At 45.6% G+C, this 27,148-nt stretch overlaps 1 protein-coding gene across 2 annotated transcripts; it reads left to right on the top strand.

Annotated features, from left to right (window-relative positions):
• The first annotated feature begins 2 nt into the window (after positions 1-2).
• Positions 3-27,148, top strand: CD79A (CD79a molecule). Of its 2 annotated transcripts, none has more exons than XM_084815096.1 (6): positions 3-117; positions 13,925-14,269; positions 18,099-18,572; positions 22,173-22,291; positions 24,902-24,970; positions 25,771-27,148. In XM_084815096.1, exons 2-6 carry the CDS (start codon positions 14,224-14,226, stop codon positions 25,891-25,893), a joined length of 831 nt encoding a protein of 276 aa, XP_084671222.1. In that variant the 5' UTR covers positions 3-117; positions 13,925-14,223; the 3' UTR covers positions 25,894-27,148. The 2 variants fall into 2 exon arrangements, with proteins under 2 accessions (XP_084671222.1, XP_084671223.1); XM_084815097.1 differs by having other exon boundaries at positions 3-370.

Here is a 27,148-nt window from a genome sequence, read left to right as displayed (position 1 = left end):
TCCTCTTTCATCGTCCTCTTGCAGGGCTTCCTACATCGCGGGCTGTGCAGCCGCAGCTGCAGCCGTCCCGAGCTCTGTGCGCTCCCTCTGCCTAGGAATGCCATGTACAGCCCTCAGGTAGACACGCGCCGGGGAGGGCGGGGGGCTGCACGTCTGGGCGCGCGGAGAGGAGGAATCGAGGGCGCCCAAAACGTAGTGTGTCTCCCCAAAGAAGCGAAAGCGATTGGCTTGTTCTCTCGCCCGTTTCTCAGGGCGGGTAGGAAAGGGGAATTTCATAACAATAAGGCTAAACAAGCCCCCCCCCCCCCATCATCATATGCGTGTTTACTCAGAAGTACACCCTGTCAGCTCCGTGGAACTGGACTCCCAGGTAAGTGCGCCTCTCAGCGGCGCGGCGTAATCCTAAGCACGTTTTGTGCATTCAAAACCAAACTCAGTTCATTTCACGGAGGCTCGCACGGTCGCCCTGTGCATGTCTGCTCAGAAGTAAATCTCGCCGAGTTCAGTGGACGTGGTCCCGGGAAAGTGAGTTTATATAGGATTGCATGGTTCAGCTGCAATCCTGAAGACATTAACCGGGGAGTAAGTCCCATTGAATTCAGTGGGACTTACTTCTGAGTAGACATGCATAGATAGGTTTGCACTGTTAATCAAAGAATAATAGAATTGGAAGGGTCCTCAAAGGCCATTTAGTTCAACCCACTGCTGATGCAGGAAATTGTTTCTACAGCACCCTGATAGATGGCCTTCCAACCTCTGCTTAAAAACCTCTGACATCACTTTCTGAGACCCGTCACCTTCCAAGACAGTCTCTTCCAGCACTGAACAGCTTGTATCATCCTAATGTAAATAAAATCCACTTTATTGTAATCTGAAGCAGTTGCCCTCTGTCTGGAGCAACAGAAAACAAATTTGCTCCATCACCTATATGGCAGCCCTTCAAATATTTGAGGATGGCTATCTTATCACCTCATAATCATCCCTTCTCCCAGCTAAACATGTCCTCCAGCTCCTTCAGCCTTTCTGCATAGGACTTGGTCTCTGCCAGCCCGATCTCCTCCATGTTTACTCAGAAGCAAAACCCCTGCCAAATAAGTGAGGATAAGATAGCATAAGTAAAGATAAGATACCTTATACTCACTTACCTGGAAATAAGCACCACTGAACTCAGGGAAAAATACTTATTTACTCATTATTATTTTATTACATTTATATCCCACCTTTCTTCCAAGGAACCTAAGGCAGCGTATATGATCCTCATCTCCATTTTATCCTCACAACAACCCTGTGAGGTAGGGTAGGCTGAGAGTCTGTGATTGGCCCAAAGTCACCTAGGGCACAATCCTATGCATGTTTAGACAGAAAAAAACATCCTACAACTCCCACCATTCCCCAGCCAGCCATGCATAGGATTGCAGCCGTAGTGAGCTTCATGGCCAAATGGGGTTTTGAACCCAGGTCCAATATTCCAACCACTCTATACCACACCACACTGGCTCTCATTGTATTTTCATCCAGTATTGCCAGCTAAAAGTTGTCTCCTAATGTGCCTCATACCAGTTAATTTAATATGCAGTGCTGGTGCCGTACATATAAATGAAAATAAAGACATCCTCCCACCACCATAAGGTCTGTAAACTAAGGGCACAGAACAATATATGTTTAGACAGAAAAAAAACTCCTACAACTGAAATCCAGAGCATGGCTGGCTGGGGAATGCTGGGAGCTGCAGACCTCTTTTCTGTTTAAAGATGAATAGGATTGCACCATAAGGTGGCAGTCCTATGCACACTTACCTCAGAGTAAGCCCTATTGAACACTCTGTGACTTCTGAATAAACATGCATAGGACTGTGTGCAGCCACAGAGGAAGGGGAGTGAGGTCAGTTTGGCAAGGGCAGAACAGAGCAGTGAGTTTTTAACAGGCACTTGTATCTAGTTTGGCAGGGGCAAGGAGAGACGGATCTTATTATATCTCATCCTTTCTTCAAGGAGCTCAAGACAGCATGGTTCTCTCTCTCTTTTACCTGCACAACAACCCTGTGAGGTCGGTTAAGTTAAAATGCGGCAACTGGACCAATGGCTAGGGTGGCCAAATACAAAAGAGGACAGGACTCATGCCCCTTTAATGGTTGTGCAGAAGAGGGAATTTCAGCAAGTGTAGCTTGCATGACAGGGTGCACTTCCTGAAATTCCCTCTTCTACACAACTATTAAAGGGGCAGGAGCCCTGTCCTTTTTTGTATCTGGCCACCCTACTAAGGACTAGGGATGTACGGATTTTTTAAAGTCTGTTCTGTCTGTGTTGCGCAGATTGTCAGGTGCCTTTCATTCCATTGTCCACTCATTCACAGAACTGGATTTTTTCCAGTTTCCTGCATTTGTGCAAATCCCCCCAAATGTGCATTTTCGTGCTTTAGCCTATGGGGGAAATGTGTATTTTCAGCTGGTGTTTTTTATTTTACGTATTTTTCTACAACTGCATTTGTGTAAAATTCTAGAAAGTTAAACAAAAACTGATATGCAAGTCCACAGAATCCATGCGACTTGGGAAAAGCCAGTCTGCTGCGGAATCCATGGGTCGGATTCATAGAAATTCAAACTCATCTGATTCTGCTGCTTTCTCTGACATCCTTACTAAGGACACCAGAGAACTTTAGGGCTGAGTGAAGACTTGAGCTCAGGTCTCCCCAGTCCTAATCTGACCCAGAGGTAGGCAATCTGGTGCCCTCCAGGCATTTTGGATTACACCCCCTGCTAGCCCGGCCAATGGTCAGGGATTATAGGGGGGTTGTTGTCCAAAACATCTGGAGTATACCAGGTTACTGATCCCTGCTGTAACCACTACACCACACTGGGTCACATCTTCTTTTCCCTTACTGGTGACCTTTCTAGCATGAAAGGGATGTCAAATACATAGCAGCCTTCAGTCCCTTGCTCATTCCCACAGAAGCCAGAATGAACTTTCCTTCACCACTGCAATTCCAGAGTTCTTTCTGGCAGGGTGTGGGGAAGCTAGCTCCCTGCAACTTCTCATTTTGTGGGGCTAGACTGGCCTTCCTCTTGCATGGTGTTTTTTTTCTGGGTAGGACAGAGGAAGGGAGTGTACTGTGTAAATGCTTGCAAATATTTCCTTTGTATTATTGTAAAAAGTATTATTAATTTGGTCAAAGTGCTTCACATCCATACTTTAGCAATCTTTTCAACACCCTTATAAGGTTGGCCAGTATAATTATTTTGTTATTTTCTCTGAGCATATTAGTGTCATTATCTTACAAGTGGGACCTGCAACAAAACATTGCAGCATGGAGTGCTGCAGTTCATTGTTTCCAGCCAGCCATGCCCTTTTCCAGGGTGCTCTATTCCATTCTCCCTCCCACCAGGTTTTTCCTTCCCCCCCTTCCCAACAGACACTCAGTAGTTCATGGCCACTGAGCATGTCAAGAGTCCTCATCAGGCTGTTTTGGGGTTGTTCATGGGGGATTTTTTCCCCCTCTAAAGGTTTTTTGTACTTCAGGCTTCCCCAGAGCTGATACCGTCCTCTTGTTTCTCAGGGGCCCTGTTTTGACTGCAGTTCTGTCAGCATGCACCACCTGAGTTTGATGTTAGAGAGAATGATGATTATATTGGGAGCAGGGTGGGTGGGAAGGAGGCTGACATTGAGAGACAGTGATTTGCATACAGGCACCCACAGAAGCAGAAGAGATCAAGAAAAGGTGGCAAGAATATATGGAAGATCTGTATAGGAAGGATAATAATATCGGGGATAGATTTGACAGTGTGGTCAGTGAGCTAGAGCCAGACATCCTGAAGAGTGAGGTTGAATGGGCCTTAAGAAGCATTGCTAATAACAAGGCAGCAGGAGACGATGGTATCCCAGCTGAACTGTTTAAAATCTTGCAAGATGATGCTGTCAAGGTGATGCATGCCATATGCCAGCAAATTTGGAAAACACAAGAATGGCCAACAGATTGGAAAAAATCAACTTATATCCCCATACCAAAAAAGGGAAGCACCAAAGAATGTTCAAACTATTGAACAGTGGCACTTATTTCACATGCCAGTAAGGTAATGCTCAAGATCTTGCAAGGTAGATTCCAGCAATTCATGGAATGAGAACTTCCAGATGTACAAGCTAGGTTTAGAAAAGGCAGAGGAACTAGAGACCAAATAGCCAATATCTGCTTGATAATGGAGAAAGCCAGGGAGTTTCAGAAAAACATCTATTTCTGTTTTATTGACTATGCTAAAGCCTTTGACTGTGTGGATCATAACAAATTGTGGCAAGTTCTTGGTGGTATGGGGATACCAAGTCATCTTGTCTGCCTCCTGAGGAATCTGTATAACGACCAAGTAGCAACTGTAAGAACAGACCACGGAACAACGGACTGGTGTAAGATTGGGAAAGGAGTATGGCAGGGTTGTATACTCTCACCCTACCTATTCAACCTGTACGCAGAACACATCATGTGACATGCTGGGCTTGATGAAGCCAAGGCTGGAGTTAAAATCGCTGGAAGAAACATTAACAATCTCAGATATGCAGATGATACCACTTTGATAGCTGAAAGCGAGGAGGAGCTGAGAAACCTTATGACGAAGGTGAAAGAAGAAAGTGCAAAAGCTGGGTTGCAGTTAAACCTCAACAAAACCAAGATTATGGCAACCAGCTTGATGGATAACTGGCAAATAGAGGGAGAAAACGTGGAGGCAGTGACAGACTTTTGTCTTTCTAGGCGCAAAGATGACTGCAGATGCTGACTGCAGCCAGGAAATCAGAAGATGTTTACTTCTTGGGAGGACAGCAATGACAAATCTTGATAAAATAGTGAAGAGCAGAGACATCACACTGACAACAAAGGTCCACATAGTTAAAGCAATGGTATTCCCTGTAGTAACCTATGGCTGCGAGAGCTGGACCATAAGGAAGGCTGAGCGAAGGAAGATGGATGCTTTTGAACTGTGGTGCTGGAGGAAAATTCTGAGAGTGCCTTGGACTGCAAGAAGATCAAACCAGTCCATCCTCCAGGAAATAAAGCCAGACTGCTCACTTGAGGGAATGATATGAAAGGCAAAACTGAAGTCCTTTGGCCACATCATGAGAAGACAGGATACCCTGGAGAAGATGCTGATACTAGGGAAAGTGGAAGGCAAAAGGAAGAGGGGCCGACCAAGGGCAAGGTGGATGGATGATATTCTGGAGGTGATGGACTCGACCTTGGGGGAGCTGGGGGGAGCGATGGCCGACAGGAAGCTCTGGCGTGGGCTGGTCCATGAAGTCACGAAGAGTCAGAAGCGACTGACCGAATAAACAACAAAAACCCACTGAAGTCTTGGTCAGACACGAGATGTGAGTCTGCAACTTTCTAGACTGCAGTCCAATGCAAAAAAGGACAGAGCTCCTGACTGTTACAACAATACAACAATAGAACCAATTCCCTAGGGAGGTGGTGGGCTCTCCCACACTGGAGGCATTCAAGATGAGGCCGGACAACCACCTGTCAGGGATGCTCTGACTTGGATTCCTGCACTGAGCAGGGGGTTGGACTCGATGGTCTTGTAGGCCCCTTCCAATCCTACTATTCTATGATCCTATGATTTTATGAGGATGGACAGCCATCTGTCACGGATGCTTTGACTTGGATTCCTGCATTGAGCAGGGGGTTGGACTCAATGGTCTTGTAGGCCCCTTCCAATCCTACTATTCTGTGATCCTATGATTCAAAACACAGGTGCCTAAGGAGTCTGAAACAGGGAACTGAAATGTGCTTATCATATAAGAGACAGTCTCCCCAAGGCTGTGCGTGTATGATTTGCATGCAAAACTCCAGTTTCTTATTTACATTCATAGCACTGGGGGCATCAGGAGTGAAACTATGTCTTACAAAATCAAATGTTAGGGTTGGATATAATGCCAGAGAATCTCAGGGGACCGTCCCCAGTGATGTGTATGATATGGTGTGTGCCTTATTTTGGGGAGCAGAGATGTGCAAACTCCAATGCCTTACTCAGGCTGCTTTTGCACCTCTGTTGAGGAACTTCAGCCTTGAATAACTATGCTAACTCTCCATTATTCTCTTACCTTCCAAAATAAGCCAGACCTCTCACTGCCAGTCTTAGCTCCAAGGACCTGTTCAATGTTCCTTCCAGCAGTGATCCCCTCTTCTAGGAGGATACGCCCATTTGGGTTCCCATTTTTCTCGCTCCTGACAGAACAGGGTCACCAGAACACAAAGGAAGAGGCAGCAGAACCACAGATGGGCTGTGTCAATCTCTGCCCTAGACAAATAGCAAAAGCAGGTTAGGGCGCAATCCTATGCATGTTTGGACAGAAAAAAGTCCTACAGCATTCCCCAGCCAGCACTGCGCCCTAAGTTGGGTTACTGTTCAGATATGCAGCAGGTTCTCAACAAATCGAGGCTTAGCACCACCAACCAGAAGCGTGCTGTCATGGCACAGAGCAGTGCACTGAGGCAGTGTAAATAGCTCGGAGGCTGATTGATTTGTAGAGCCTACAGCAGGAGACTGCATGCTTTGAACAGGATGCACAGATGGTGATTAACATGAATGTTTTTCCAGAACTCCCTTGATAGGATATGGAGTAAGTAGAAAACCAAATCTGTTGTACTTGGTTCCATAGCCCCAACCTTTCCTTCTTTAGCCACACTCATTGAACATTACCTCCTCCTGTTTGTGGCCATATGACTTATTTAAAGAAACATACATGAAGTATGTAATAAAGCAAAGTACCTCTGAGCATGTACAGAGTGCCTTTCCCTGAGGATGTCCCTGCAGATTTAGAATTAAGCTCAACAATGGAGCTTGGGGACTCTCTATCATCAGATATTTGTAAACTGAGGCTGGAGAGCCTGTCAGGTATGCTGTAGATTTCCTAGATAACTTAGATTAAGGACTAGATAACCCTTGAGAAGACTGAGTTCCAGCCCCTCCCTGTTTACAGAGTCAGGGTGCAATCCTATGCATATTTAGACAGAAAAAAGTCCTACATCTCCCAGCATGTTTAGACAGAAAAAATCCTACAACTCCCAGCATGGGGAATGCTGGGAGTTCTAGGACTTTTTTCTGTCTAAACATGCATAGGATTGCACCCTTAGTGCTGTTACCAAGCTCTTTTGACAATACAATCTTTCTATCAGTGCAACCAAAAGGCTTGAAAAAAATGCTTAAAGCTTAGGGCTTATGGCTATATTTACATATCACTGCAGTACCCACTTACTTTTCACGCTACCAATAGTGGGTTTCTCCTTTTCTCCAAATAAAATGCTAGAATATGTGATCATCAACTAATGAAATGGATTGGCCATAGAAAATATGCCTTCACACAAGCAGCACGCAGTCCCCAACCTTTTTGGGCTGGTAGGCACATTTGGAATCCTTAGGGTGTTGTGGGCACTCTCACAAAATGGATGCCATGAGGGGGCTTGTCTGTTTACAAAATGGCTGCCATTGTAGGCATCGCTAGTCACAAAACACCCATTTCCCAGGAGGCAAACTAATGAGGCTTAAAGAAAAGAAAGTTGAGCAAGAACCTAAGTAAAAGGAAGGGGTGCAGTCTGAGTTCCAAAACTCAGAACCACTCTTTTGAACCCTCTGAACACCCAAAGGGTGTTGGAGTTTTCTGCTCCAACACCCATCTCTGAGAAGACAGACTGGTGATGCTTAGAGAAACACACACACACACAGAGCACAGGCAAAACACTTCTCCTCTGACCCTTTTAGCCAGATGCTCCCTACCATCACCCAACTTACCTTTTTCTTTTCGGGGGGGGGGGAGGCATCTGGCATGCTTCAAAACAGAGCACTGGGCTGCAGGCAAACACATTTTTATTTTGAGGGGATGCAGAGGCATTCTTGGAAAGAAAGATAGTGCTGGAGGTCAGAGCTTCACTTTAAGAAAATAAGAAGAGCCCTGCTGGATCAAACCAAGGGTCCATTTAGACCAGCATTCTGTTTACACAGTGGCCAACCAGCTGTCAACCAGGACCCCACAAGCAGGGCATGAGTGCAACAGCACCCTCGCACCCATGTTCCCCAGCAACTGGTGTACATAGGCTCACTGCCTCTGGTACTGGAGGTAGCACATAGCCGTCAGGACTAGTAGCCATTGGTAGCCTTTTCATCCAGGAATTTGTCCAACCCCCTTTTAAAGCCATCCAAATGGGTGGCCACCACTACATCTTGTGGTAGCAAATTAGCACCATGCCAGCCCCCTAGTTAAAATAATAATAATCAGGAGGGGCAGCGAGCCAGGTGGGCACCAACAGAGGTCTCCATGGGCACATTGGTGGCCATGGGCACCATGCTGGAACCCCAGGCATAATATGGACCAGGCTGCTGCAGAGATGATGGCTGCATCCATCAGTGGCTATTAGCCTGATGACTAGATGGGGCCTCCATGCCCAGATGCTACATTTGCTTGCTTGCTTGCTTGCAGTATTTTTACTCTACTGTTCAGCCCAAAAAGGCTCCCAGAGCAATTTACAGAATTTAATGATGAGACAGCCCCTGCCCTCAGGCTTATAATCTAAAAGAAAGGAAACAAAAGGAAAAGGGATTGGGAGGGAGGAGGGGGGAAAGCAAAACTAGGGCATGGGTTCTTCATTTCAAAGCTGAATACCACTTGCAGGGGAAGGGGGGGGACTGCTTAGCTTCATTCCTAGAGGCTTTTTGTGGGAAGGGGGATGCTGTGGCAGATGGACCTTCGCTCTGATCCAACAGGGCTTCTTTGTTGTAATAATAGTCATAATAATGTATTGCAGTGTCATTGCTTCATCTATATGAGAATGGGCAACAGTAGCAAATGAATGCAGTGGATCAGTCCAAAAGAACATCCTGTAACTTCCTGTCTAGGTGGGTCACACCAACTCCAAAAAGGCCAGGTATTTATTTACTTGCTGATCGGGCCAAAATTTGGATGCTTGCATAGAAACCATCTGTGAAGAAAAGAGCCAAAGTTCGTTATTGGGATCTGAACATTCCCACTGTTCTCTTCTTTTCATCGCTGTCCATTCCGAATCCACTGGCATGTGGCCACGAGGCCCTCTGCCAAGTCTGCCCTGTACTTTTGCCCAGCAACATAGTGCAGGAGGCAGTTTGAGTAGTAGTGGTCTCCCTCTGCTGGTGAAATGTGGACATTACACAACTTGATTTCTTAATTTCAATCCCAAACCCACTCAGATTTAAAACTGTAGTAAAATTTTTGGGGTTTTATTTTCAGAGAAATGTGTTTAGGATCACAATGCCAGTTGTAGTTAAAGCTAAAGACTGAAATTACATCTTAGGTTTGTATCCAATGAGCTATATATCCAATGTTAGTCTAACTTAAGCCCCATTCATTTCAATGGGCAGGTCCATCATCAGAGGTAAGCATGGCTGGGCACCTGCCAAGGACTCACTCCCCAGCAGGGCCCCACTGACAAGAGCCCCTTGGAGTTGCTTCTCCTCTTCACCATTGCAACCTGCTTCTTCCCCTGCCTCTCGCTGTGGCCCAGACACCGGTGGGGAGCAGGAGATGCTCCCTGCTGACTGGATGATCAAGCAAGCAAATGGTAGCAATGGTGAGAAAGAGAATGAGAAGCTGTAGCAGGTGGTGGCCATGGTGGTGAGAAGGTGGACTCCCCGAGGGAGGGGGCCCACGGAGGTGTTTGGCCCAAGGGCCCTCAGAAACCTGGAACCAGCACTGTCAGCTCTAAGCCTAATGTTGGATGCAACCCTTAATCTTGAAAGCTGTGTAGAATCCTTCAGGTAGTCTAGTTAAACACAGGAAGCAATCACACCTGTCATTCTACAGCTGCTGTACGCTCCACCTTGCCATTATTTTTGTTTTGTCTTAATGCATAGTCCCACCAAACTCGTTTTTCACCATTGGGGTATCTTGTAACATGGGTTGCCATCTCCTGATCCAGACACTGCCTGGGACATACAATCTCTAGGACAGTTTACAAATACCATGGCCAGGATGAGACACTGCTACTACTGTTACTGCTCCAGAATCCTTTAAGCATGTTTAGCCTTGAGAAGAGAAGACTGAGGGGAGATATGATAGCGCTCTTCAAGTACTTGAAAGGTTGTCACAGAGAAGGAGGCCAGGATCTCTTCTCGGTCATCCCAGAGTGCAGGACACGGAATCATGGGCTCAAGTCACAGGAAGCCAGATTCCGGCTGAACATCAGGAAAAACTTCCTGACTGTAAGAGCAATATGACAATGGAACCAATTACCTGGGGAGGTGGGGGGCTCTCCCACACTGGAGGCCTTCAAGACAAGGCTGGACAGCCATTTGTCAGGGATGCTCTGACTTAGATTCCTGCACTGAGCAGGGGGTTGGACTCGATGGCCTTGTAGGCCCCTTCCAGCCCTACTATTCTATGATTCTAACCTACCAGCAGGATCTCTGGGCCTGGACACAGCAACCCTAAACCAGCCTTGTGTTTCTGTACTCACTTGGTCACCGTAGGTGACAAGCAATGGCGTGCAGGTGAGTTTGCAGGCTGAGAGAGCAGTTCTGACTGAAGCCCAGAGCAGATTCACTGCCCCACTGATATCGGAGCCACCAGCCTCCATTGCAGGTAGGCTGCTAAAGAAAGGAAGCCCTATCCGCTACACCCAGGATAGAAATCAGAGGGCTGCTGGTAAAGGGACAGAACTCTCAGTCCTCCGCCAGTCCCCAACAGGCTAGTAACTTGTGTGAGCTTATTTACAGGGCTGCTATATTCCTAATGTTTCCATTCCTTTGCTGGTGGAGCAGAAGATGCAGATTTAGTTATCCAGCCTGAAGCATCATGTGATGTTGTATGCCTTGAGTGGTGTTCCACCTAGGAGCAGTGAGACTGGAATTTGATCCTGTGCTTCTGTTTGCTAGCTCTGACCTGTCCTGACCCCAGTGGCAATATAGGAGGCTTTCTCTGTTGTTTCTGTCTACTCTTAGGCGCATTGGGGGTGGGGGGTGGGGTTCTTGTTCATTTGACAATAGGCATTTGGTGACCAAGTTTCATAGTTGGCATGGAATCTGCATTATTTAATCAGCCATGCATACCTGTACTGTGGCCCTACTGAAAGAAGAGGAAATGTGTGATGGAGGCTGTTAGTGAGAAAAAAGGAACCTTGAACTACAAATTCAGATATCCGTTAACAAGTTGGCAAATTTTGCAAGTGCTGCCAAAATATAAAGCAACAACCTGTAAGGGCAGTTGTAAAACAGGACATTTTCACTGTGTGGGAAGGGTGGGGGGAATAATTCTTATGTCTGCTCCATTTTTAGGGATTTTAGCTGTGGAAGATTGGAAAGTGATTAAAACACGCAGACTGTTGATTAACCAGTGGGCTAGGAATACGTCAGCTATATATGATGTAATGTTCCCTGTTCTATAAGGATGGTCCCAGTTTTCTCACTGTACCTGTTCTGGTAAAAAAATGTTTGTATTTTGTTTCTGGTAGAACAATGTTTTATTTTGTCTCTATTTGGCTACTGGGGGAGGCGCCCTTCCAGATTTTTGTTAGAATGAATTGTTAGAACCACCATACTTCTGATTTCAGCTCCCCAAATCTTTGGAAGTTAGGTCTCTGAGGCTGCAATCCTATACACACTTTCCTGGGAGCAAACACCATTGAAAACAATGAGGCTTACTTTCAAGTAGGCATGCATAGCTGTGAACGGTGTGTTTGCATTCCTTCTCGTCTCTCATATGCATGCATGTAAATGAATGCACATAAACAGTAAGGGGCTGTTCACGCAACACGCTCACCCACACTCAGTAGTCGAGTGTGGGTTGTTTGTTGAACCAAAACAACCACTGAGTGTGGGTTAGAGTATTGTGTGAACAGCTCCTAAGAGTGCAATCCTAACCACTGCCAAAGAAAATTGGAGGGGTGTTAGGGTGGGTTGGAGGAGGAGAACTACCAGTACCACCACAGAAAGCCCTGCAGGTATAGGAGAATCACCAGCAGTCTTTGTGCTGGTTGATAGGGGTCAAATGAGAGTGTTCCGGGGGCATGTCAGGGATGACTTTCAATCCTGCAAACTCAAAGCCCCCTCGCTCCCCCAAGAGGCCCCAGGATCGGCCCTGGTAACTATGCCAGCTTGGAGTTGGCTTACTTAATTCCCTCCCACTTGTATCAATGGGGGAAAGGAAAGGTTCCTCCTGTGCAAGCACCGGGTCATTACTGACCCCTAGAGGGACGCCGCTTATGCTGACGTTTTCATGGCAGACTATAGCAGGGTGGTTTGCCATTGCCTTCCCCAGTCCTGACTACCTTTCCCTCGGCAAGCTGGGTACTCATTTTACCGACCTCGGAAGGATGGAGGGCTGAGTCGACCTGAGCCGGCTACCCGAGACCCAGCTTCCGCTGGGATCAAACTCAGGTCACGGGGAGAGTTTCGGTTGCAATACTGCCGCCTACCACTCTGCGCCACACGAGGCTCTTGGGGCCTCAATGGGGGAGGGGGTCAAAATACTGCAGCTCCGCCAGGGATATGAACCCCCACCACACACCTCATGCCCTGGCCAGCATAAGTTGGCAGGACTTTGGAAGTGGAACATAGGAAGCTGCCTTATCCCGAATCAGACCATAGTCCATCTGGCCAAGAATTCTCGGCAGCAGCTCTCCAGGGTTTCAGGCAGGAGTTTTTCCTGGCCCTACTTGGAGAAGCCAGGGATTGAACCTGGGACCTTCTGCATGCGAAGCAGGGGCTCTCCCACCAAGCCATGCTCCTTCCCCAAAAGTGGTGAATCATTTGCTATTTCACTCTCCCCCTCAGGATCACTCTGCCTGGCACCATATGATGCACAGTCTGCCATTTCATATGCAACAGTGCAGTGGAGGCCGGTGGCTCTGATTTCAGTGGGGCAGTGAATCCGCTCCAGGTTTCAGTCAGAACCAGCCAGAACTCTAAAGGAGCTCCTTTAGATAGCTCCTTTAGAGTTCTGGCTGGTTCTGACAGAAACCCAGAGTGGATTCACTGCCCCACTGACATCAGAGCCACCAGCCTCCACTACTACAGAGCTGGCTAGTTCTAGAGCATTGGACTGGGAACTGGGAGATCCGGGTTCTAGTCCCCACTGGGCCATGGGAGCTCACTGGGTGACTTTGGGCCAGTCACAGACTCTCAGCCCAACCTACCTCACAGGGTTGTTGTTGTGAGGATAAAACGGAGAAGAGGAGGAGGATAATGTGAGCTGCCTTGCGTTCCTTGCAAGAGGAAAAAAGGCAGCGTATAAATGCAATGAATGAATGAATGCATAGCACCATTTTTTTCTTTCTTTCCCCCTGGTATATCTTTAAACCAGGGCTGTTGAACCTATTTCATCTCAAGGGCCAAATTCAATCTCAGAGAGGTTCTGGGGGGGCACATTCCAGTGGTGGGTGGGGCCCAAGGCAAAGTGAGGGTGACAAAATCCCCCAAATACCAGCATATTTTAGCTTAAACCTCTTACTGTCAGTAAGTCAGCCTTAGGAGAGGCATTTCCTAAGAACCTTTTAGGATGGGAGGGAAAACCTGTGCAAAAACTGGGAAACCTCCCAACAATTGGCAGTTGGGGGAAAGGAGGTGGGGCCAGGGAATAGGGGTGTGGCCCCCTGGGGACCCATTGAGGGCCAGATAGGCTCTCCAAGGGGCCAGATTTGGCCCACAGGCCTGAGGTTCAACACCCTTGCTTTAAACCATAGGAATCAGTGCGGTCTTTGCTTTCCAAGCAGTGCGGGAGGAGGACTGGGTGTTGCAGAGCAAATGAATACAGCCACAGCAAGTGGAAATGAGCCTTCAGCAATGTATAATGGGTGGAGTGAGGCAGCTTTGGACAAAGATCCTTGGTAGGAGAAGTGGTGTTACAAGCACTTCCCTGCTTTCAGCTGTGAAAGGTGGGAGGGCTGGGGATGTTACTTGAACCGTTGCCTGTGCTTTCTGCAGAATGAGGTGGCTCTCTGTACACCCTCCTACTTAAAAGGGAAGGAAAAAAAAGAAATTTCTAGTGAAAACTGAGGCTTCACTGCATGACAAAAAACAAACAAGAAACAAACCTCATTAGCTCAGTTGGGTGGAGCAAGAGAGCAACGGGGCGCATCTCCTGGTGTCTGCCTAAAAGAGGAAAAAAAAAAAAAGCCTACAAGTAAAAAACAACCCCAAAGTCCTGCAGAGACAGTCACAGTTGCACGCATGCCAAGGACAAGGTGGCTAACTCCGGGTGGATCCAAGGAAGTGATAGCAGGATGGAAGGCCAGCTCTGTTCCCTGCTCCTCCTGACTCTGTTTTCAGGTAAGAACTACCACCGGAGACCTTGTGAAAAGGCGTGGAGATCTTTGGAACGTAGGGTGCTTCCAGATGAAGCTTTTGTTGAGCAATGGGCCAGTCTCATTCTTAAAATGTTATAGGAAGTCCAGATGTCAGCGGCATCTTCTACATGTAACCATCCTGTGATTTGCCTCCACTTGTTCCCTCTTTTCTCTTACTGTAGAAAACCCATGAAGGAGAAAAAAGGAGGAAGAGAGAAAAATAGTGAGAAAAAAAGAGATAAAAATAGCTGAGCCAAGAATAGTGGCTCAGCGCCTTCTAATTAGTAGCACTAGGAGCCCTCTGTCTGGAGGCACCCAAAGAAAAGCAGCACTAATGTGCAGGGCTTTGGGAGCAGCCAGACAGGTAGCAGTTCAAGAGGTAAAGTGTTACCAGGAAAAGCATCACCTGCTTAAGTTGTGTCAGATTGCTTCTAAAGGCATCGAAACAGTGAAGCTATTGGCACCTGTAGGTCTGGAGGGTGCCAGAGGTAAGACAGCTCAGTTTTATACACAGCATGTCTACTCAGAAGTAAGCTCCATTGAATTCAGCTGGACTTACTCCCAGGTTACTGTTTATAAGATTGCAGCCTAAAATGTGAGCACTGCAGCTGAATTTAGAAGAGTCTGTAAGGCTTGGAAAGAAGCTTCAGTGGAGACCAGTTTTAAGAGGTGGGGCTATAAGTTAAGTGAACAAACTTGTTTACCTTTTCTAGGGTGGTTTGGTTCTGAGGCATTGTAGCATCTGGAGGTGCAAAAGCAGGTAAGCATCCAAGGCGAACCCAAGAAAGAGAGATTGCCTCAGGATCCTGGACGATATTTTTACTGGTGAAAAGCCTGACGCATTTCAGCCTCTTCTTTATTACAGGGCCTTCATCACGGCATTATAGCATCCTCCAGATGTGTTAGACTACAACTCACAGCATCCCAGTCATCATGTGGTTGTGCTAACTGGGAATGATAGGAGATGAAGTCCAACACAACTGGAGGGTACCGGGTTGGGGAAGGCTGGGTTATTGTGACAGAGAAGGAAAGAGAAAATGTTAACAGAAATATGGGCTTTTCTTGTAATTAAAATGTAAATTGCCTTACACTCTGGGGCGCTGTTATAGCTCAGTGGCAGATCACATGCTTGGCATGCCAAAAGCCCCAAGTTCAGTCCTTGGCATCTCCAGATAGGGTAGGGAAAGAGCCGTATCTGCAAACCTAGAGATGTGCTACCAGTCAGTGTAGATAATACTGAATGAGGTAGACCATCAGTCTGAATCAATATAAGGCAGCTCATTATGTTCTTCAGTATCTCAAAGACACTTGTATTCAGTTTTTGATAATATGGCAAATATCTTTAAACATAACTGGTTAATTAAAGGTTATCCATCAGCTAAATATTATTTATTCAGTTGAAAACCTTAACTATAACCCCTGACACTTTATGGTAAAGTTGTCCTTGTTCTAGAATATCTCAGCTTCATTGAATATGATGGGTGTCCCTTGCTTTGGAATTTTTATCCAAAAGAATATTAAAATATAGAAAACTTTCCTAATTAACCTGTGCTACTTCATGCTTTATGTATTGTCATTCAGTAAAGGGATCCTAAAAAGACACTGGAGTTAGTTAGACCCCAATTAGAGTGGGATAGAGAAGTGAGTAATTGAGAGCACAATCATATACATCCCTACTCAGTAGTAAGCCCCACTGACTTCATTGGAGTTTATTCCCAGGTAAGTGGATTGCAGCCTGAATGTGTAAGATCCTGGAGATCAAAATGACCCCAACAGGGTGAAATTGACACAGTATCTGCTTTAGGTTGATGCAGTAGGAGGATTCAAAGTTTAGCATTGCTTTTAAAATTCATAGTTCTAGGATGTTTGCGTACAAGTAAGGTACCAGGGGTCTGCGAGACTATAGGAATCAGCATTTGGTATACACATATACCAGATACCATCCTTGCATAACTGTCCTCCTGTGATATAAATAATTCTAAATAGAGTTCCACATTTTACATTAATTTGGAGGCACTCTCAAATATTAGTGGGATTTTAAAAAAAAAACTATTAACTTAATTGGGGTTTATCATATTAGTAAACTTTACTAATCTGATAAACCTCAGATTAGTAAACTGTTTTTGGACAAACATAGGAGAGTTAAATTAAGTCCTTGGAAAAGGCAACAGATTTCCATAGCATCCCTTTGTTTTGAAAACCTTGATTGGATCAGCCCTATCATATATAAATTAAGCTTATGCATGTTTACTCAGAGGTAAGCCTCACTGAGTTTAATAGGGCTTACTCCTGAATAAATGTAAAGATTTAAAGATTGCAGCCTCAGAGCACAATCCTGTGCATAACTACTCAGAATTAAGTCCCACCAAGTTCAATGGAACTTACTCCCAGGTTTAACTTTGCAACCTTAGCTGCTTTGCTTGGATTTCTTCCTAAAGCAGATTTGTATATAGCCACTAACTTGGTTGCCCTTGGCAAGTAGGCATCACCTCCAGGTGACCAAGCAGGGAAGCTTTTGCAAACTGGGAGGAAGTTGGTTCTTTTTGTCTCTCCTTTTGCTAGGCTTCAAATGACTAAAATACATAGAGGTGGGGAGGTGAGTAGTAGTTTGTTTCTGTGTGCTAGCAACTTTTTATAGACTTACTTGTCATCAAACCTGCTGCCCATTCTTGTCAGATTTTGCTAGCCAAGGTCTGGATTTTAAGAAGACACCAAAGCCACCATATCCTATTCCATGGCACTGAGCCTTCAAGCTCTACACACTTCCTTCCCGATAACCAACACCTATTTTAGCCAGCAATCCCCTAGAGCCCTGCTATATATGGTTCCACCCCATTCTCCAAGGCCCCTTAACTTCTGCATGCACAAAGGTGGGCTGCAAAGTTCCTTTTTTTAAAACAAACAAACTCCCTTCTGTTTCCTGTCAACAGGGGCAGGAAAAAGGAACTAAAACCTGCGCAATGCCCTTGAGGGATGTTAGGGGGGCATTTTGCAGTGGAGATGTGGTTCAGTGGTCTGACCAGCAAGGAAGGAACTGTGGAAAGAAAACTATATAGCTTGTTATTGGAAAGGTAGTATAATATATTATGGGGTGAGGGGGTTGACAGCTTCTTTTTTATTTAGGTTTTTAACAAGCCTTATTCCTGTGCCTGGCATGGAGAAATTCAGCAGGTGACCACTGACCAAGAGAAGTTTAATCTCTTACATTTCTACACGTTATTTTGCTGTCAAATGCATAGCATCCAGGTTGTTGACATTAGCAACGTTTTTACCCATGGAGGCTGGTGACTCCGATGTCAGTGGGATGGTGAACCTGATCTGGGTTTCAGTCAGAACTCTAAAGGAGCTATCCAACCTTGGATAGCACCTTTAGAGTTCTGACTGAAAATCGGAGCGGATTCACTACCCCACTGACATTGGAGCCACCAGCCTCCACTGGGTTTTACTGTAAGTTGGATAGAACGTAGGAAGCTGCCTTATACTGACTCACACCATTAATCTGTCTAGCTCAGTATTATCTACTGTGACTGAGAGCAGCTCTCCAAGGTGTCTCAAGTAAAGATCTATTTCCCAATACTGGTACCTAAGATTGTTTTAGCTAGAGATACCAGGGAGTGAACCTGAGAAGTTCTGCATGCACTAGTTTCCTGATACCTTTCTAATCCACTTGTACCCTGTTTTCAAGGATGCTGCGAAGTTGGAAGAGAATGGACCCCCAGCGATACCCTTCCTACAGTATGAATGACTAGGCCTGAGAATATGGTAGCTCACAGCTTTTGTAGAGCAAACGTTCTCTCTTCTCCTGTCCGTAGGTTACATTTGTGGAAATGAGACCACAAGTACAAGCAAAACAATTCCAACAACAGAGCAACCCAGTGGCACAGATCAGATTGTCAGTACAATTGGAACAGCTCCCGATGCTGTGAAAACTACGGATTGTCTGAAATCGCAGCCTACACTGGCAAAACGTACCCAATTTCTCGTGCCTGTGGAACCTGGACCTGCATCTCACATCATCACTGAAGGGGAGCCTGCCACACTGGAGTGTAGGTTCAAGGCCCCAGTTGGGGCCAAGGTCACCTGGAGAAGATCCTGCTCTCTCAACTGCAGCATAAGTACTGTTGTCAACAATACAGACATCCAGGAGATCATGGTGGACATTGGTCAGGGGCTGTCAACACTCTTCTTCCATCAGCCCAAAACGAATGATTCTGGCATGTACTATTGCGTGGTGCATACTGATCGTTCCCAAGGCCATTCATGTGGCACATACCTATGGGTCCGGAGTGAGTGTGAACTTTGTGCCCATATGGGTTGGGTTGATATCTGTAAAGGGATGGCCAGGGCAATCCATTGCCCTATTATCACAAATGATTGCTCTCAGATCTCTAGTTGGCTCTCAGTATTGGCAGGCAGGTTGAGGGAAAGGCATAGGTTGTCCAGTGGTGCTTAGGGAGGTCTGAGGGCTGTTTCAAAAGTTACATTGACCTGCCAATGTTTTTTAAAAATACGTGCAGGACAGTGACCAATGCATGTCAGAGGGGAGTTACAAGATGATGAAACCCCAGAAACTCTCAGGAGTTATTCTGAAAAATGTGGCTCTCATATAGCAGGACTGGGGAACCTACATCCCTCCAGATGTTGATGAACTACTATTCCCATCATCCCTCACTATTGGCCTGGATGGCTGGGGCTGATGGGAACTGGAGTTCAACCACAGGTTACCCATCCCTGTCATACAGAATTGAAACAGAAAAAATTACACGCGCTTGAAATTTGGCAATATTTCAGTATGTGACTTTTTTGAACATTGAACATTTTAAACATTACTTTTGACATGTTGTTGTAAGTTTTGGTTTGAATTCGGTTCATGTTGTTGTAAGTTTCGGTTGTGGGGTAGCGGACAGGAGCCCTGGACTGAGAGTTCAAATCCCTGCTAAGTGATAACGCTCACTGGGTGGCAATTTAGGATGCAATCCTATGCATAAAAACATGCTGGCTGGGTAATGCTGGAAGTTGTAGGACTTATCTCTGGCTTTCTTCACACGGAGCTTTTATCCTGTGATTGACATTGCTCCCTCACAGAAGTTTGCGAGCTCTTTACATGAGGCCATGACCCTCCAGGGCATCTCCTGCACTAAATGCCCTTTGTTCTGTTTTTAAATAGATTGCAGATAATGAGCTATTGAATTACCCAGTTGTGCTCCGCTTGAGTTCCCTCTGTGAAAAAAAGGAGAAGCTGCAAGAAGAGGAGCAAGATAAATGGAAGATAATGGAAGACTCAGATACGGGGAGAAGGAGGGGGAAAGGGGAGGGGGGGAAGGAAGCACGAGAAAAAGGGAGTCATTGTGATCCTGCATTTAAAACGGAAGCAGAAAGCCCCATTTTAAATGCAGGATTTTAGGCTGGTGTAGAGATGCCCTCTGTCTAAACATGTATAGGATCACACCCTTACAGTCTTAGCCTAATCTGGCTCAGAGAGTTGTGAAACCTTTCTATGTGTTCCACTCAGAGCTCCATGGTGGAAGGGTAGGATACATGGAAGATAGATAACTTTTAAAAATAAAGCAAAACTTACAGGCTGATCTTGCTTATGTTTACTTGAAAGTAAAGCTTGCTATTTTCAGTGAGGCTTCCTCCCAAGTACATGAAGAGAAGATTGCAGCCTTAGTTTGAGAGGCACCTGTTTTGGCGGGGGGGGGGGGGGGGATGTTAACATTTTAAAGTTTTGCTGATAGAATTTCAGGAAATAGTGTAAACTGTTGATTTGTGTTGTTCAAACTGTACGGCTGATTTTTGTCGCCTTTTAACATCCTTCAACCCAACAGCATCCAAATTTGGGAGAGCTGGTAGGTGGGAAAAGGGGGTTAGGAAAATATGAATTCAAACATTTACTAGCAGATTTCAGGTAAGAGAAATTTGCTGGAATTTCCCACTCAGCCAACATATTTGTTTCAGCTCTGAGCATATATTCAGAGTCCTGATGCTGCAAAGACATCCATCTTTGACCATTTTCTGGCCACTTGCCTTCATGAAGCTTAAATACACAAATTGGGAAAATATCAGAGGTGGGCCTTGGAAGGGTTAAAAGCAGACAGTCCAGTCACAATTAGGTTAAAGTTAAGGAGCAGGTCAGTGTTGGCAAACAGAAACAGGAGTCAAGGTATAGAAGGTCTAAACCTGACTGGGCCAATGGGAAGCAGAGGTCTTCATTCAGGAGCCACTGTAATGAACAAGATGGCCGTTCAACCCTGGGAAAAGGGAGCACAGAGAGGAATTGCACAATTGTCTAGAGCAGGAATAGGCAACCTGGTGCCCTCTAGATATTTTAGACTACAGCTTCCATAATCCTAAACCAGCAGGTCAGGGATTATGGGAGTTGTGGTCCAAAACATCTGGAGGGCACCCGGTTGCTTACCCCTAATCTAGAGCCAGAAAAACAGCCTGATGGGGCTGGAACATGGTTGCAATTGCAGGAAATAGTTCCCTTTTCCCCTGTAAGATATCACAGGCTAAATACTGGTCATTTACTAAGAGGTAATTTCCTTGGTGGGCATGTAACTGCTTGGTAAGCTGGTTGTTATCATGTGATAATTTTCCCTGCCTCCCCAGGTTTTTGATCAGGTGCAGGTGTGGTAAAACTCACCTTCTCCCTTGGGAGGGGAATACACAGTAACTAAGTGATAACTTGCCACTCAGTTAAATGTTTGCACTCCTGGTGTCAGATATAGGGGGAAGAGAATATGGTGTACACCATTCTAGTGAAGCAGCTTGGAATTTCAATGCAGAATTTTCTATGGTCCTGGCCAGGTAGGGGATACCTATGCAGGGTTCCTGGACTGGATTCTTTAAGGTGATGGTCCTTCCAAAGGGATGGAAGCTTAGCTAGTATAGTGTCAAGGATGAGCTCAGAGGCTGGTACAGGTGAGTTCTGAGTTTCAAGGGATATATGCCAATATGAATACATAACATTTAATTACATTTTATTCCTCTGTTCCTCCAAGAGGCTTAGGTTTCCCCCCCCCCACCTTTTATTCTTACAACACTGTGAGGTAGGATACGTTGAGAGATAGCAACTGGCTCTAGATATCCAGTGAGCTTCATAAGCCAAGCCAAGGTTCATACTTTTTCCAGACAATGTCTTGGACAGAGTTTTGTAAATATATTTCACCACCACCACATGTTGACAATTATTACTTTCATTTCCTGTCTGAAATTGCTGTTGGCCTGTGACATTGCTTTTAGCCTGTCAACCCACACAACATATAATCTGAAGTTTTAAAATGGATGGAAAGTGTTTGCAGAAACTTTGGTGGGGGCTTTTTGGCCTTTCACAAATTTCTCTTAGGAAAAACCCCAGACAGAAAGAGGACCAAGTGTCCATTTTTCCTAGGACAACCCTGTGCTACTTGTGAACTTCGCTGACTGTTCAAGGCTTACTGAGCAGTATGGACCTGTGCAGAATGAAAAACCAGGGTACAGATCCAGAGACAGTTAATTGCATAAGTTCCATCAAAAGGAATGGGACAAGTTAGGACCAACATCAGACTTGTTGATTTCAATGAGACTTAAGTTCAACAAACACTCTCTAGCCTGGGAACAATGCTTATTGCATCTGGGATCCCCTAAATTAGAGCGTAGCACATGCTGTTTCTATATCCCAAGATCATGTCACCCCTGTTCCTTGGAAAAGTATTCCACATTTTGCAAAAACTGCTATCAGACTAAACTCCACAGAATAAATTAATACAAACATCGGTGATTTGCTGCAATATTTTTCAGAGTGCAAAATACATGGAATTGCAAGAAAGTGATAGAATGGGGAGGTGAGGGATGCTGTGAGATTTCTGGATCAAACAGCCTCTCTTTTGCTTGCTATCTTCTAGGACATCTCCCGATCTCCTTCCTGGATATGAAAGAATCCATCAAAAATAAGATCATCACAGCTGAGGGCTTCCTCCTACTCATCTGTGCCATTGGCCCTGGTCTTTTTCTGCTGTTCAGGGTGAGCTGTTTTTTCCCTCCACCCATCATTTGCACACACACAAATGCATGGCATGACTTGTTCTGAATATGTCTGCCTACAGTTTCCAGTTACCAGATCTTGTTCTGCTTTTGATGTTATGTTAAAAAGTGGTCTCCTCTCCCAGGCCCAGCAAATCATCTGTTGGATAAATCAAACTGTTTTAAGCTTCTCATCTGGAGATTTCCCAAAGGCCAAATCATTTTTGCAACTATGTTCTAGAACTCTTTCCAACACCCTTTTCACAGTATGGACACCAGCATTGGGCAGAACATCTAGCTAATGACCCAGTTTGCACATAACGACCAACCATGGGTTAGTTAACCCATGATTAGTTGGGGCCTCCCACTCGTTCACTGCTTCTGCTTTGCATCTGGTTTAGAAAACAACCCAGGAATGCCCCATTGTTCAGCATGACATGATAACGAGGAACTCTGGGTTGTTGAGGGGGAAACAACCCAGAGTTTTAATCCAACAACAAACCATGAGTTAAAACTGTAATGTGTTTCCTCTTCAACAACCCAGAGTGTTGGCTTTGTGCACTAAACTGGATGCAAAAAAGAAGTGGTGAACGAGCGGAGGCGGTGTGCTTGCTTGTTCCTGTGCAGCCCCAACCAACCATGGGTTAAACAACCCATGGGTTGTCGTTACATGTGAACTGGGCTAATTGGTCCATTTTTTTGTTTGGTGAGAATTGGCTCTTAAATTGTCTATATAAACTAGTTTAACTGTCATTAATTCCTCCAGTAAGCCCCCACCTACCCCCACTTTAAAAGCTTGCATTTCCACTATACTGATAATTAGTTTACCCAATATGAGTAATGGCCTCACTTGTTCTGATTTTTTGTTCTGTATGACCAACACATTAATTAGTATGGTAGATAGCATGGTGGGCACCATGGCAAGCCTATGGGCACCACGTTGGTGACCTTAGAAATAGGGCCCATCGTTGTAAGGTAGCCACCAAAAACTTGATGGATGGGGTTGTACTCACTCTTAAGCATGGCCTGCCCTGCCATTAGATAGAGCAAGGTGGCAACTTGAGGGGATGGATGCTGGGAGCCTGGGTGTGTATGCAGCAAGATGTTGGAAGACTGAATTGTGTGTGCCATATGGCCTGCCCTCTAAGCTAGCCTGTGTCAGGGTGGAAACTGAGCCAATAGAGCCCCAGAGCAGTTCTGATTCTGAGGAGGAACAGCAGTCCGTGGGAGAGGAGCTCGCTCATCTCTCACAAGCACAGCAGCTGGCAGAGATTCCTCCTGCCAGCATTCCTGGGATAGATAGTGACCCTAGCAGTGAGAGAGCACTGGAGGGGGGCTTGCTGGATGCTCGGCGCAGACGCAGGGAGCAGCGACAGATGGAGGGCACCGAAAGGAGGCGTAGCGCTCGTTTGGCATGCAAACAACGGTCGCGTCCTGAGGACCCAAGGGAAAGAGGGCGGATCTCTCCCTAGCCCATAAGTTCAGGGTCTTCCTGTGATTCTCCTTCAAACGGGGACCAACTGCCTTAGCAGAGTAGCCTAAGCTCCAGGTATCTTTCCCCAGTGCTGTTCCTTGCTTTGGCGCTAGCGATTAGTATTCTGAAAGAGTCATAAAGTAATAAAGGAATAAAGTCTCGGAAATAATTCCTCGTCATCTGTGTCCTGAGTTGGCTATTGGTGGGGACTGCAAGAGGCAGCTAGGGCGCCCCTGACAGCCTGCTGCCCTCAGGTGTTGTGGAGGATGCTGGCCCATTGCCAGTGTTGAAGTAAGGTTCAGTTGCATCTGTTCAGCTGCTGTACATGGAATGACGTCTTGTCCTTTGTGAGGCCTTTCCCCAGTTTAGGGGGGAGCTATAGCCTTCGACACCAATTATGAATCAGAAAGGGACTGCAGAATCAGGCCCAGCTGTGCGAAGCCTGACAACTAAGTCCTACCCTGCCTCCCACTGGCTTGCCAGTGGGGGGCAAGGGGGAGATGCAGGACGCTGATACAGCCTATCTATCTCCAAACCCAGGAGGCCCGACCTTGATGGAGGCCCCTGCTTCTCAACCAGGGGAGCCTTCCATAGGAACAGGGCAGCAGCAGGAGGTCTCTGCAGGAGAGGGTGTCTCAGGGGTGTCTCCTTTACTGTGTCAATTAAAGAGGGTGGAGCAGAGGCATCCCATGAGATGTAGCAGTCACCTAAGGGGCAGGTTTCCCTGGCAGGATCAAATTTCTGATACTGATCTTTAGTGGCCACTCTCTTGTATTTAAGCCAGAGCCTTTACCAGTAGACTTTGCTAGAAAAAACACTTGGATGACTTGCAAAGCTTCCCCACTTGTTCTTGGATTCTCTGAACTTATTGGGATTTATTCTGCCAGCTTGATTCAGGGCTGCTTGGGGTTTTGTTTTGGTGCTCATGAACTGAACCTGGCCTAAATCTTCTGTTGTGAACTGTTACCTGCGGATTTTTATTGGGGCTGTGAATGCATAAATCTATTTACTGGAATTATGGCAGGTTTTATTGTGAATTGGGCCTTGTGTCTGGGAAGTCAGGTGCCAATATCCTTCACCTCAGGCAGCAAAACGTTTTGGGCTAGCCCGGTTAGTCTTGTCTTCTTCCTTCTGCAGAAGAGATGGGAAAACGAGCGCCTCTTACAGGCCAAGAAGAAGGCTTACGAAGAGGAGAACCTTTATGAGGTAACTCCAGGAGACAAATGTGCAAGGGAATGTAGGCAAATCCTTTAGCCAAGGGAGATGAAGTGATGGTGTATTGATGTCAGTGGAAAGAGAGCCAGTGTGGTGCAGTAGCTAGAGTGTTGGACTAGGAGTCGGGAGATCCGGGTTCTAGTCCCCACTCAGCCATGGAAGCTCACTGGGTGACTTTGGGCCAGTCATAGACTCTCAGCCCAGCCCATCTCACAGGGTTGTTGTTGTGAGGATAAAATGGAGGAGGGCTATGTATGCCACCTTGGGTTCCTTAAGGAGGAAAAAAGGCGGGATATAAATGTAATAAATAAATAATAAGAGGAATCCCAGCCAGCAACCCCGTTCTGCTGCAGTGTAGTCTAAAATCTGACACAGAAGTTGAATGTGTTAGGCATATCAGTGGGGATCCCTGCCAAATATTAGTAGATTTAAAAATAATGACGACTCTTTGATCCAAACAGGGAAGGTGGTCAAGAACATTACTATTTTTTTAAATTTCCTGTACTTACAGACCACCTTTCCAGCTCAAGCCTAATTCATAATGTGACTATGGAGTTCTGCTTTGGCCTATTTCTAGAAACACCAGGCCCTTTCCTGAGAGAAGGCCTGAGGCCGGTACAAAGAGGAGAAAGTTACGCCCATTAACTGTTCACTCTTTGCCATATATTCCCACGTCCCACTGAGTTCAGTAGGGCTTACTTCCTGGTAAGCTTGTTTAGGATTGCAGCCTACAACTCCTCACACCCCATCAACTTCAGGATAGTGAGCCCTTTTTGTTTTTCCCTTCCTAGGGACTGAATCTGGATGAGTGCTCCATGTACGAAGACATTTCACGGGGGCTGCAAGCCACCTACCAGGATATAGGCAATGTCAAAGTGATTGATCTGCAGCTGGAGAAGCCAGAGAAACCATGATAAAAAAGGACCTTGTTCTATATTCACTTTCCAGGAGCCTTCTGTAAAGAGCCATTTTGGATTCTCTCGATTTATCCTGCAGATAAGGTGGAAATTCTGTATTCTCCTGCCTCTTGAACACTTGACACTTTGTATAAATATTTCACCTATACAGTCAGGAAGCTGAGGAGAACTGAGTGGTTCTGCATTGTTGAAGATCTAGCTTTAATAGAGTAAATGAAATAACGGAGGGGATTCCCTGACATTTTTTGTTTTCCAAGCAAAATATTCTGATCGGTACTATCTTCATTAGACATTTCTCCATTCTGTTTTCTATTTTTGATACCCATTATGTTGGGAATGGAGGCTTTCCTCCCTGATTCTGGAAAAATGGATTCTGAGACCTAAATAATGCTAAATGTCCCCTTCAATGATATTCAGAGGGTACTATTCATTCCTTCAGAACTTGTGCTCTCTTCTAACTTCCCATCTCAATTTGGGGGGAAAAGAGAGCAGCAAGACTGGTTTAGAAGTACCCTCATTCTGTTCAGTACAAATGTATCTTTTTTTCCTTTCTAGGGCTAAACACTGAAAAAAATGTTCTACAAGTTTGTAGCGAAAACGTGCTACATCCCTGCTGTGGATGGTGTTGGTTAGGTAGTGCTTGTGATTGTTATGCCTGTCATGCAAATTGCAAAGCTGGGAAAAAGCTGGAATGACACAATAGAAGAAACCACTGCAACTTTCAATATTACATCTGTCTTCAGCTTTGATCTACCCCTTGTGTGCTTTCACATTCTTGAATGGTAAAAAAATACAGCACTGTGAGTGTTGTAAGTTAATTGGGAAGAATCCACTATTAACATCCCCACTTTCTTCAGAGGTCAAAGCTAATGAGACAAGTAAGGGATGAAGGGCCTTACTTGTGGCAAAGAATTAATTAAGGTTAGGAGGACCAATGAGTTTTGGCTTCCCTGGGGCCAGGATAGAAATTACAAGGCCTTTCACAGGACTTGATTATTTCCCTAAATAATAGGCTTGCCTTCTCTTCTCACTGCAGCATACAAAGCTCTGGCTGTGTACTATAGCACATGGACAAAGGTAGGTGAACTAAAGTAGTACCTGGAAATTGGGGCAAGCTCACCATAAATCCTTAATCCAAGCTCTACCGGAGGAGAGACTTTCTAATCCTATGTATAACCACAGACCAAATTTCCTTTGTTTTTAATGTTTTGTGAACTGAAATGTTAATAAAATAACCAGATCTTTAATGTCA

The sequence above is a fragment of the Heloderma suspectum genome, chromosome 10 (genome assembly GCF_057233095.1).
Source record: "Heloderma suspectum isolate Gila_16-S chromosome 10, 16-S_ref, whole genome shotgun sequence".
NCBI classification, from domain to species: Eukaryota; Metazoa; Chordata; class Lepidosauria; order Squamata; family Helodermatidae; genus Heloderma; species Heloderma suspectum.
This window is presented reverse-complemented; position numbering and strand designations above follow the sequence as displayed.